This window comes from Benincasa hispida, chromosome 2 (assembly GCF_027475165.1).
Source record: "Benincasa hispida cultivar pf3 chromosome 2, pf3_genome.v1.1, whole genome shotgun sequence".
Classification (NCBI taxonomy): domain Eukaryota; kingdom Viridiplantae; phylum Streptophyta; class Magnoliopsida; order Cucurbitales; family Cucurbitaceae; genus Benincasa; species Benincasa hispida.
In genome coordinates this window covers 61,032,922-61,044,525 of record NC_143479.1, presented here as the reverse complement: position 1 = coordinate 61,044,525, position 11,604 = coordinate 61,032,922, and the positions used below count along the sequence as shown (strand labels likewise).

At 35.0% G+C, this 11,604-nt stretch overlaps 2 protein-coding genes across 3 annotated transcripts; both read right to left on the bottom strand.

The window, feature by feature from the left end:
• Positions 1-202: 202 nt before the first annotated feature.
• On the bottom strand, positions 203-2,584 carry LOC120070807 (senescence/dehydration-associated protein At4g35985, chloroplastic-like). The gene is made up of 4 exons (XM_039022690.2): positions 1,874-2,584; positions 1,676-1,797; positions 1,257-1,423; positions 203-711 (listed from the first exon to the last, which is right to left on the bottom strand). Exons 1-4 carry the CDS (start codon positions 2,456-2,458, stop codon positions 464-466), a joined length of 1,122 nt encoding a protein of 373 aa, XP_038878618.1. The 5' UTR covers positions 2,459-2,584; the 3' UTR covers positions 203-463.
• A 2,180-nt stretch (positions 2,585-4,764) lies between these two features.
• LOC120071859 (Nucleotide-diphospho-sugar transferases superfamily protein) lies at positions 4,765-11,584 on the bottom strand. Of its 2 annotated transcripts, XM_039024261.2 has the most exons (14): positions 11,159-11,584; positions 10,592-10,647; positions 10,296-10,470; positions 9,384-9,485; positions 9,132-9,203; positions 7,992-8,108; positions 7,799-7,876; positions 7,627-7,689; positions 7,454-7,550; positions 7,152-7,230; positions 6,855-7,066; positions 6,247-6,392; positions 5,581-5,703; positions 4,765-5,374 (listed from the first exon to the last, which is right to left on the bottom strand). In XM_039024261.2, exons 1-14 carry the CDS (start codon positions 11,264-11,266, stop codon positions 5,213-5,215), a joined length of 1,590 nt encoding a protein of 529 aa, XP_038880189.1. In that variant the 5' UTR covers positions 11,267-11,584; the 3' UTR covers positions 4,765-5,212. The 2 variants fall into 2 exon arrangements, with proteins under 2 accessions (XP_038880189.1, XP_038880190.1); XM_039024262.2 differs by lacking the exon at positions 10,592-10,647 and having other exon boundaries at positions 11,159-11,582.
• Positions 11,585-11,604: the final 20 nt, after the last annotated feature.

Here is an 11,604-nt window from a genome sequence, read left to right as displayed (position 1 = left end):
AATCCGTGTAAAATTAAATAGAAAATTTCGTGAAGATGAAGACGAGGACAACGAATGCAATTCTCTAGTCAATACAAACTCAAAGTTATACTATCTCTCTAATCCATTTGTTAAAACCACATTACATATTTAAAAAAAAAATCAAAATAACTATTTAAAAAAAATATTCTGAAAGTTCAAAAGACAACAAACATACCTAAAATTTCAAAGAAAAATATTTTGTACTTTATGATTTTGTTTATATCATTAGCATCGAAACTAGTTCTACACACGCATCGACTATTATCATAAGACTAGCCTATTACATTTGATTACTAAAAAGCCTTAAAAGGATATAATAAAATCTTAGATACATGATCACCATGACTTGAATCTATTTTCTCGAATTCATTTAAAGAAAGTATATCGGAGATTGAAACAATAATATTGATGGTTTTGTAAGAGAGTTGCAGCCATTTTGTGGCTAAAAGTTTCTAGTTCTTGCAGCATTCTTGAGGGCTCCAGCAGAGACAGAGGAAGCTGGATTAATGGCCTTCCTAATCTTGAACACATTCCAAGCAGTATTAGCACAATGCCCTGCAGTTGCAAGCACATTCCCAGTTGCTTCCCCAGCACTTTCCCCAAATCTATCTGACACCATTCTAGTTGTAGCCTTTGTGGTTGCCAAAAGTGCTTGCTTTTCAGCTGCTTCTACTGCATCCATCATCTTGTCTGCAATTTATCCACAGTTTTTCATGAGATTTTTGTATCTAGTTGTGTTAATGATGAATGACTCAACCCTAAAAAACCAATGAAAACTAACTTTTTACTTGTGTCATAGAGTACTTAATCGCTTGATGCTTGGTATCGTTGCTAGGGATGTTTTACCCACTGCAAAAAGATCGTAGTCCTATCCTGATGTCAATGTCTATTGCGATTTTCATTTTTTTCTCACCGCTTCGCCAATTAGGAGGGCACCCGCAAGGCTGATTGACGAAATGGTGAGAAAAGAATGAAAATCGTTATAGACATTGACATCAGGATAAGGCTATGATCTTTCCGCGATGGGTGAGATGTCCCTAACGTGATACCAAGTATCAGGCGGTTAACTACTCTATGAAGTAAGCAAAATGTTAGTTTTGGTTGGATTTTTAGGAGTGGGTTCTTCATCACTAGCGCGTCTAGGATAGGATCATCCATATAATAAATTTAATTTTTTCATTTTTCCAACTTTTTATCTTTGGAAAAGGAGGGGAGGGAAAACTCAGAGTACTTACTGACTGCATCTAATGATGCCAACAGCACTTGCCCTGGAACCATGGCAAAGAAGGCCCTTCCTGCTTGGGATTTCATTACAGGACCCATCACTGATCCTGAGGCTATCCCAACCAAGTCTAGCATGGATTTGCTCAGCTGCTCAGTCATCTTCGACAGTTTTCTTACTCTAAGCCATTCGTTAATAACAAGCCAATCAAGAGCATATTTAATAACATTCTCGTTTCTTAAATTTGTCAAGCAAAAACTTGAAACGGGAATCTTACCAAATGACCATAATATAGCATTTAAACGAGATTTCATTGGTTCTTTTGACAACAATGACGCTTACTATTTTAAGCTTTTGTTGTAGTTTTGTTCCAAAGGACCATAATATAACATTTAAATGAGTTGAGATCTGATTTGTTCTCGTGACGCTTACCGTTTTAAGCTTCTGTTGATTGAAGTTTTGTTGTTTTGGGTGGCACTAGGAGAACTTCCTGATCTTTTTACACCTGCAACTGGAGGAGGATTGTTAAGAATCATTTCACCTCCCTTGTTTACCTGATAATTTGATGAATTTTTCTTAGCAGAAGAAACAATCTGAATCTGTTTTACTAAAAAATAAATGAAGTAATACCTGATTGGCATAACTATTGCTACATTTGAAAATCCCCTGCACAATCTGGCCAGTACCTTGTGCAATCGCCTTAGCCAAAATGTTATTGTAATCGTCAATTTTCGGCGCATACTCCTTCCAATTAATGTAGTTCATGTTGTTTGCATTACACGACGACGACGAGAAGCAAGAATTGTCCTTCAAAAACAAATCCAGCCAGCTCAAACTGCTGCTGTTTTGCTCCAAAAATGTCACTCCATAGCTAAGAGGATCACCATCTTTCATTGGCAGTGAAAACAGATAGTTCAAAGAGTTGAGTTTCACTACAGGCTCATCTTTAGTCAGAGGCCATTGAAGATCCTCGCCGACTTTTACGATCGTAGCAAGGGAAACGTCGTCTTCCATGATTCTTTCAAGTTTAAATTCTCCATTGGCAAGTTCTAGAGCTTCTCCTCCATCCATTAGATGAGCACTACATCCTGATATCTGTAGAAGTACTTCTTGTTTGAGCTTTTTGGGTTCAGGGCTTTTCTGAGGAGATTGGATTGGGTTAGAGGCTTTCATGGAGGGTGGAGATTTGGAGGGACGAAAGCTGAAACACCCCATTTTAGTTCAAGGTAATTGCAGAAGGAAGTGCTTTTGTTTTTCTTGTAATGGAAGTGTGTTCTTTACTTGTGATTATATGATAATGAAGGAATCTAAAAGACAGGTGAAATCTAAAGATTGGCTCTTGACGAAGTTGTGTTGTAATTGATCCTTTTGGGGTAACTTTATTCGATTCTTCATGAAGCATTTTTGCACTAAAAGAAAGCGACTCTTGGTGGAGAATGAGTTTTAAAGGCTATTTTTTGGTTGATGCCTTCAATCAAAGACGCTTAAGACTATGAGAAAATCTTCTGAGATAGGAATAGAATTTTAAGGACAAAATGCATCATATTTGGTTAAAATTTGAACCTCCGACTTTGAGGGAAGGACTTATGTTCCTTCAAATTCAAAACACAGTGGCAGAGCCATAAATTTTATATAGGAACACTACATATACAAGTCTAACAAAAAATTTGTCTTCTACGAGTTTTCATGTTTTGAAATCGATCCTATCTTTTTATTTACTTATGGTTTGAATAGATAACAATATAAATAAAATGCAGCATTCTTTGAAATGTTACGTTATAACTAATTAGAATATTCACTGAATAAGCTGTACTAAATTGTTTTGATTTTGTACCAAAATTCTTAAGCGAAAAGAGTATGATTTTGAGGTTGACTAGGACCTTTTTGTAAATGTACTAATATGAACTTGATCTCAAATATTATAATTATAATCATACATTTTGGTTCTTAGACCAAGATCTACAGATAATTTTTTTAGATAATATTTTTCTTCTTTGAAAATGATACCTCTACAATTTCTATTGTTGTTTTTCTGTTATAATATCTCTCCATATTAATTTTGAATTAACTCTACAAAAATATTAATAATAAGAATATTACATTCTATTATATAGATTTAAAGACATTAAAACTTAAAGTCTAAAAAAATTTTAAAACTTACTTGCCGAGAAATGAATGATACCTTTTTAATTGAATGTTCTTGAGATTGAAAAGTGAATTTCAAAAAAAAAGGAAAAAGTTTATACAATGCTCAGTCCGGTTGCTGATAAAAAAATATATATTTGATTATTAAAAAACGACACATTATTATATTCTAAATGCCTCATTGTTTGACCTACTTTCTTTTATTATTCTTTATATGAGTTGGACCCATTAGAAATGAAAAATATGGTAAAAACTCATACAAAATCTAAAATAAAATGTGGCAAGCAATAAGAGTTGAATCGCTATATGTTGCCAACCAAACAACCCTCGTGCCAACAAGCCAGCATCGTTCGTGTTACTCAACTTGAACTTTTATATATATATATATATATATATATGACTTTATAATTTATAGTAAAAATACAAAAGATGAATAAATTGAGGAGGAGCACGTGCCCACCTCTGGCCCCTACGTGAATTTGCCCTTGTCAAAATACAAAGTGTTGATTTATGTAATAAAGAAAACAAATCACTAGCATTAACCTAGACAATTTATAGTAATTGTTTCTAGGGTTTTTTTTTCCTCCATACCGTCCAATTTACCTTCAAAAGCGAATAAGAATTTTCAATTATCAAGCGGGTTTGGTAATCATTTGATTTTAGATTTTTAATTTTTAAATATTTTATCTTGTTATTTACTTTTCACGAATGTTTTCAAAAACCGAAACAATATTTGAAAAAGAAATAAAATAAAAACTTGTTTGTGTTTATGAAATTTAGCCAACAAATCAACTCTTTTTTTTAAGGAAGATCAAACTATTGTAAGAAATTGAGACAAAATAAACTTAATTTTTAAAAACAAAAAACAACCACCATTTGTTTGTTTTATAGAATTTAGCTAATAATTCAACACTTTTATTTAAGAAACATCATGCTATTGTAAGAAATTGAAAGAAAATAAGCTTAATTTTCAAAAACCAAAACTAGGCCCCCATTTGGTAGATATTTGGTTTTTTATTTTTAGTTTTTTTAAAAATTATAGCCTATAAATACCAATTTCTTCTGACTATATTATCTACTTTCTACCAATATTTAAAAAAAACTAAACTAAGCTTTGAAAAGTAAAATAAATAAAAATTAAAAAAAAAAAGTTTTATTTTTTAAATTTGGCTTAAAATTCAACTTTTTTACTTAACATAGTTGAGAAGATATAGGCTTAATTTTCAAAAACAAAAAATAATAAATCAAATAGTTACCAAATAAGGTATAAATGGTTACAAAACGAGATCTTAATTATCATGCTATTGGGTTGGTTACAAACTTACAATTGAAGCAAAAATAACTCTCATAAATACTCCCCCCATGGCACAAAGAGGTAAAACAGTTTTCTTAAGATTAAAAACCCACAATAATAATCACTACACTGTCACTGCCAGACTTACATCATTACAAATAAGAAACAAGATGGAAAATCACAAGGTTGCTGCTTCACAGCTGAAGTTTACAAGGTATAATTGAAATTACAAGAATCACATGGGGAAACAAAAAAATCACTGCCAATTTACCCAATCAAACCCTGGCAAGCTGGAGGTTGGTGAAGAAGAATCAAATGGATGTAATGGGAACAAAGAAAAGAATGAAGAGAAAGTACCTAGAACTCTATTATGATCAATCAACAAATGGAGTGGCAGAGTATTACCAAAGAATTTGAACTGTCAATCCACTCTTTCACCTATGAACTCTATGGCCCTTCCCCATGAGATCCCTAAATGGGAACACATAATCAATCAATAATTAGCAGTTCTTGTGAACAACTTTTCTATCCTAGCTATCGAATTTCTTAGGTTGACGCCACTGTGCCAAAGTTTTGGCTAAGGAGCCTAGGAATGAAACCTTTGGAGCCATTCCTTTCTTTCCATACAAATGCTTTCCTCCCAAATCTGTATAAATTGGACCCATATCGACTTTCGGTATACTTCTTTCGATCTGCAGAGCATGAAAAAACAACTATTCATCTAGTAGTCGGAACTGGTTGACTATACTTTTATTACAGACAGAATTTTCTTGCCTAGTGAAAAACCAAAGCAACAACCTCTAGACGTCGTCATGCAAATTTCTTGACAATTTTTAATAAGCTTCACGCCAGTTCACTGAACAGAAAATATAACGATAGGTTTAATCTTCTCATGTACCTTGTGTATCTTTCCATCTTTCAAGTAGTATCGGATGCCGGACCAGTTGATTGATTGAGAAAAATGAGAACGTATTGCAGAGATAGTGTACAAAAAGTTGTCCACCAAGATGGCAATGAATACCTGGCGACAAAAAAATGACATATTCACTTGATCTAATCAAAAGATGCCATGATATAGCTCTCTTCAACAGTGTTTTAAAAAGCCCTCCTAGGCGAGCGCCTAGGCTCACGGGCCAAGTTTGGCACCTCACCTACCTCAGGTGATGCCTTTTGTGAAGCCCCAAGGCTCAAAGCCTTGCGCCTTGGGACTTTTTCATTAGTTTTAAAAAATATAATAATTAGGGTATTTCCTTCTTTATTAACTAAAAAAATCAAATTTACTAAGTTTAAATGCAAAATTTCTTATGTTAAAGAAGTTCTTTTTTTTCATATTTCCACTTCAACTATCCTTTCTCTTCTTAATGTGGTATTTTTATATGTAGTACGTCTCATTCAAAAAATCTGCAGACTATTGTGCTTTATTGTACATTCAGCTTTAAAAAACACTGCTCTTAAAGATAAATTAGAACGTCAAAATCTTGGACGCTAACATGTAAAGCCAAGAAACCAGGCTGTATTATGTCTACCAAGCTTATCTTCCAAATAACAAGCTATAGACACTTACCAATCCCCAGTTGTAGGAAGCAAGAGAGAGCTGGGGAGATTCCGGAGACAGAATGTTGCATAAGTGAACTTCTACCCTTGTCAAGTTCCACATTGAGAAGAGTTCAATAACAGTGCACGCAGCAAGACTGCACACCATTGTCATCCCTATGAAAGAAGAAAAAACGGTTAGCTGTGACATGACAACTCAAAAACTGTAGAAGGCAAACAAAGCTCCAATTTCACGAGGGGAACACATGGGCATTCAGGTAGAGGTGAAGAAGATAAATTCATGCATTCTTAGAAGAGGACTTGATGCGAGTATTATATTTACAAGTGCGCTTTCTAAACAACTCAAGTGGCCATTTTATATAAACCATTAATAACTACGTCAATAACCACCAATAATCAATAACTGTATAAACCATTCTCGGATCATTGGATGCTTAAAGCCTTAAACAGCCTCTTATCATTCAACAAATTCATTTTCAAATCCCTACTTGTTCACCATATTGGCATTCAGCACTGAGCAAAGTAAACATGAAATGCAACTCGCACAAGGATCTCAAGAAGCAGGTTTGGTCTGAAGTAATACTGATAGCCTAATTAAAATGAAAGCAGTGTGCTCACCCACAGAACTAAAACCTGTTTCCTCGAGTGAGTAACCTTTAGTGTAGAACCGTAGTGCTGCAGCAACGTGAATCATAGACATCAAGTATGGTGCCACAAACCCCCATGACAGATAGCAGTGAGAAGTAAACAGTGCCCGGTTCATTATCTTGTTAACATGAGACGTGTATGATTCCAAAACAAATGTTTGCTTTCTCAAGTAATTCCAATACCTGCCATATCAATCAAAGAGGTCAGAAACATGGAAGTAAAAAAAACACGATTGCTAGACTGTATTTGTCTATATAGATATCAAACCTTCCCAAGTTTAGATCACTAGCAAGAGGATGAGGGAAAATTGCAACAGGAGGTGACGTAATAAGCCTCTTATGAGCACCTGAAAAGAAACAAAGCATGCATCAACGGAAAAGCAACCCTCAGATACCTATAAAATTATATTTGACTTAATTAATTAAATGTAAAATTGGTTCGTTAATGAAATATTGACTAAATGTAAAACTGTGCTTCTATTTCATTAAAAGCTGCAAATCCTGAATTACAAGAGTACCCCTTCCCCTACGTATTCTTATTCTTGATAGGATCAGTAGTTTGTATGTTACCAGCTATAGCTGCTAGAGTCATATCGTCTGAGTATCCACCATCTCGTAGTCCAGAGACCACTCCATAACGGTCATATCTAAAATCGTCAGCATGCATCTGTAACAAGTCAAATGAAGCTATGATTACTTGATTGCTTACACATACATAGTTACAAAGATGTGAATCTACTCACCATCATGCAACCTCCCCAAAGAAAAAATGTCTTTCCACCAGTAGCAAAGCCCATTGAACAAGGCTGTAAAGCACATAAAATTAAGGAAATTCTTTCTCAGACTTTAGACCCAGCAATTCCACATAAAATAATTCCTCTTCTTCTAGATAGTGTAAAAATAATCATATCATACCATATGATATTCATAGATGCAGTAACTCCCTAAACTCCCCGAAGGTAAATCAAGAGGGTATCCAGTTTGAATAAATATCTGCGTACAATGTAAGCTAGAATTAAACATAAAATTGAGTTATAAAGCAATATATAGTCCAAAAATGAACATTCATACAAGAAATTACTCTTATTGGATAGTAACATTAACTTACATCAGGATTCTTTTCCATCTCAGCTGTAAGGGCTCCAATTGTTCCAGGATGTAACCTGACATCGTCATCCAAAAATAGCACATATTTGCTATCTTTATGCATTTGCTCCACCCCGACCTGCAGAAGAGTATTAGTTACTCAATGTTAATAAGAACCATATATAATATCCTCTCATACAAAGAATGAACAAAATTGGCCAAATTGGTAATAATTGGTTTTATTGGTTTAGCAATAGACTAGCTAATTGCTAAAGTAACTGATAAGACTAGGGAGAATAGACCCAAAAAAAAAATCAAAACAGCATTCTAGAGTTATTTTCTGGGTACACCCTACTAGGGTTATGGGGAAGGATAAGTACAATATTTGCCTGACAATAGAATTCAAGAACCATAGATCACTCTCTCCAGCTCAAACAATAACTTGCGTCCCCTCAAATAGCCTCACCCTTCCCCTTTTTACAGTTCCAACTAACTTCACTGGGCAACAAGCCACAAATAATCGTTTAGCCCAAAGGAACATACCGTTTACACCCACAAGTCCGTGTGTCACCCGACACAAATTTCAATCTTCTAAAGGTCCTAACCTAGCCCCACGCCATTTTCCACCTTATTTCTCCTCTCATTTGTAATATTTAACATTATCAAGCCCTGACATCTTCCTTCTACCACTTGTGAGAAGTAGATCACTGTCCTCAACTTCTTATCAAAACTTGCCACTCAAACTTTAACCTTGTGAGTACAAACTTGAATGTGTACAATGGCATAAAAACAAAAGCAAAAAACTGTTTTCGGAATAGTTTGTCAAATATGTTTGAACTAGACTCCAGTATGCCATGAATACTAGTAGATTAACGTATACTCAAGAGGTCTGGAACTATCTAGTAGCCAGTACATAGCATCCCCACCAGAAAGGCCACCTTTTAACAACCCATAGGTACTAACTTCAATGGGCCACACAGCAATAGGATTGACATTATTATGTCCAAATCCTCCAGCCCAACATTGTTTTCAAAATAATACAAACATCCAAAAAGATTTGTTCATCTTCATTCATAAAAGCTGAAGAGGAGGCAGATTATTTCTGAGACAAGTTTTCACGACAGAAAGTACTAAAACAAGATTAAACAAATTTATCACATACCAACTGATTGTGAATTTTTTGGCTGCACGTTGTTGCTAGGCCAGCCACAAGAATTCTAGCATCCACATCATCCTGAAAAAGAAAACAAAACAAAAAATAAAATAATAATAATACATAAAATTGTCAGGCAATGAGATAATGAGAAACAGTTCTGCAACCCGTTGAACCCTAGGCTTCATGTGAATTATGAAGAGTGATGACAAGAACTATCTAACGGAAACAATTGGTGAAGAAGAATGAATTCATACAAACCCTGTAATCAGATAGCAACCGCAATACAGCATTGTAAGCAGGGTCCTCCGTACTTTCCACCACAAAAAGAAATTCTAAAGGACCTCCATAAAGGGATGTCACCTGGAAATTTGTTGATAAATGAACAAGTTAACATAATATCTTGGAACAGTTTTAATTTGCAACGGGACTAAGTTAAAACAATGTTCTTAGGGAATAGAGTACTAAACATAACCATTTTCAGGAAATCTAGAGCTAGAAATATAATAGCATGCGAGTTATAGGCAGATCTGTTAGGTACTTAAGTACCTTGGAGAACAACACCCCAGGGTGCTTAAGTACCTAACAATGGTATTAGAGCCGATTGTTGACGTTCCGGAGTGGAACTGGCGGAGGATTCTAACCAGGTGTGGTCGAGTGAAGTATCGCCAGAGTAGCCGCCGGAATGTCGGCTTTTTGGGAATGAGATATTGTTAAGAACCAAGGTAGTATGGGATGCCTTTGTCTCACATAGGTTAGAATGTGATGACTAATGTGGTCCTTGAGTGGCTTGGCTCTCCCACCCCAATAGCTAGCTTTTGGGGTGTGGTTCTCCAATCATCTAATATGAGGGAAACTACCCGACCTGGAGAATTCATAATTTATTTTCTAAAGTAAAATGGTAATAAATACGATTTTAAATCGATTTCCTAATTTATCATTTTTCTTATCTTATTATGATAAAGATAATAAGAATATGATAACTTAAGTACACATAAGTAAACTCTTAACAAAAAAAAAATTAAAAATCAACATTCCTTGAATGAGAGACATTGACAATTATTCAAGGAAAGAAAATGAAAGGAAAATTTGTTTTTTTTCCTAAATTTGCAGATGCATACAAAAAAATCAATCCCCCGTACCCCCATCAAAAAGGAAAAGAAAGAAACTCACCTGACTTCTCCAATTGTGCAAATTATGTTCTCCAAAGCCTTTTAAAGGCATAATAACTGTCACTCTTGGTAGATTGACCTGATTGGAGTGCTCAAGTTCACTGATGTCATTGCAAATGAAAGCAAAGCTATTACCAGCTCGAACTCTCCCCTTTATACGTTTAATCTCTCTATTTCTGCAGAAGGAATAGGAAACACAACCCATTTTAAGTTAAAAGGTGCTAAACATTAAGAGGCCACTCAACACTCGTCATCAAGAGTTTATTAGATCAAACAGCGTTCAGATCATATGAGTACCTGACATAAGCAGCACAAGCCCACCCAATAGCAAGAACTAGGCATATTAAACATCCCTACAACAACAAAAAAAAAAAAAAAAATTTAAAAAAAATGAGACTTCGGTGAAAAGATAGAAATATCTTCACCGAGTTGGAATTATCAGCTATAACATTACAGTGGATGAGAGAATCAGACATGAAAGAAGTTCAATGACTATCATCAAATTTAAACCAATAACACATTTCCACATCCAGATACAATTTCAACTTCCAGCTTAAACAAGAACTAAAAAAGAAATGACGGCAGCATGTAGATATTTTCAAACCGGAAAGAAATTGAAATAATACGTATTCAAACTTTACATTTCCACGACACTACTACTTCAGCCACTAGAAAAAAAAATTCAAAAACCAGAACAGAGTTATAGAACTAACATACTAAACCTAAGCTCAAAAAGGCGTAAGAAAAACGAATTTCCATTCTAGGTTCTCAATAGAGAGAGCAAAAACATGAAAATCAAGAGACAGCGAAAAAAAGTAGAATAGCGATGGATCTGAAAGTAAAAAGAAAGAGAGAGAAAGTAACCTGGATCTGAACGAAAAGCGCAAGAGGAGTAGAGAAGGCATTGCTAAGAGAGAAGAGGAAGGAATCAAGAGCGTCAATTGAAGGCAATGTTCCTCCCCCTCCGTCCATTGAAAAGGGGAAGAAAAGGAGGCGGAGGCGGAGGCGGAGGCAGAAGAGAAACCCTAGAAAGGAAGAAAAACGCGCATCCCTTTCTCCGTCAACCGGAAAGGAAAAATCAGATCTGCAATGGACGGAAAATTTTGTCCGGCGAAAGAGAGAGAGGGAAAAAGAAGAGAAATGAGAGTCGTTGAGATTATATAATGGGAAGAAGAGGCTGGGATTGGATTTGACCACAATTAAATTTAACCAATTTTGTGAATTAATAAGAAGAGAGAGATTGAGAAATGAGAAATTGAAGGTTAAAACGAGAGACGAGGGAGAGACCGTTACATATGGTCGGTTCATTG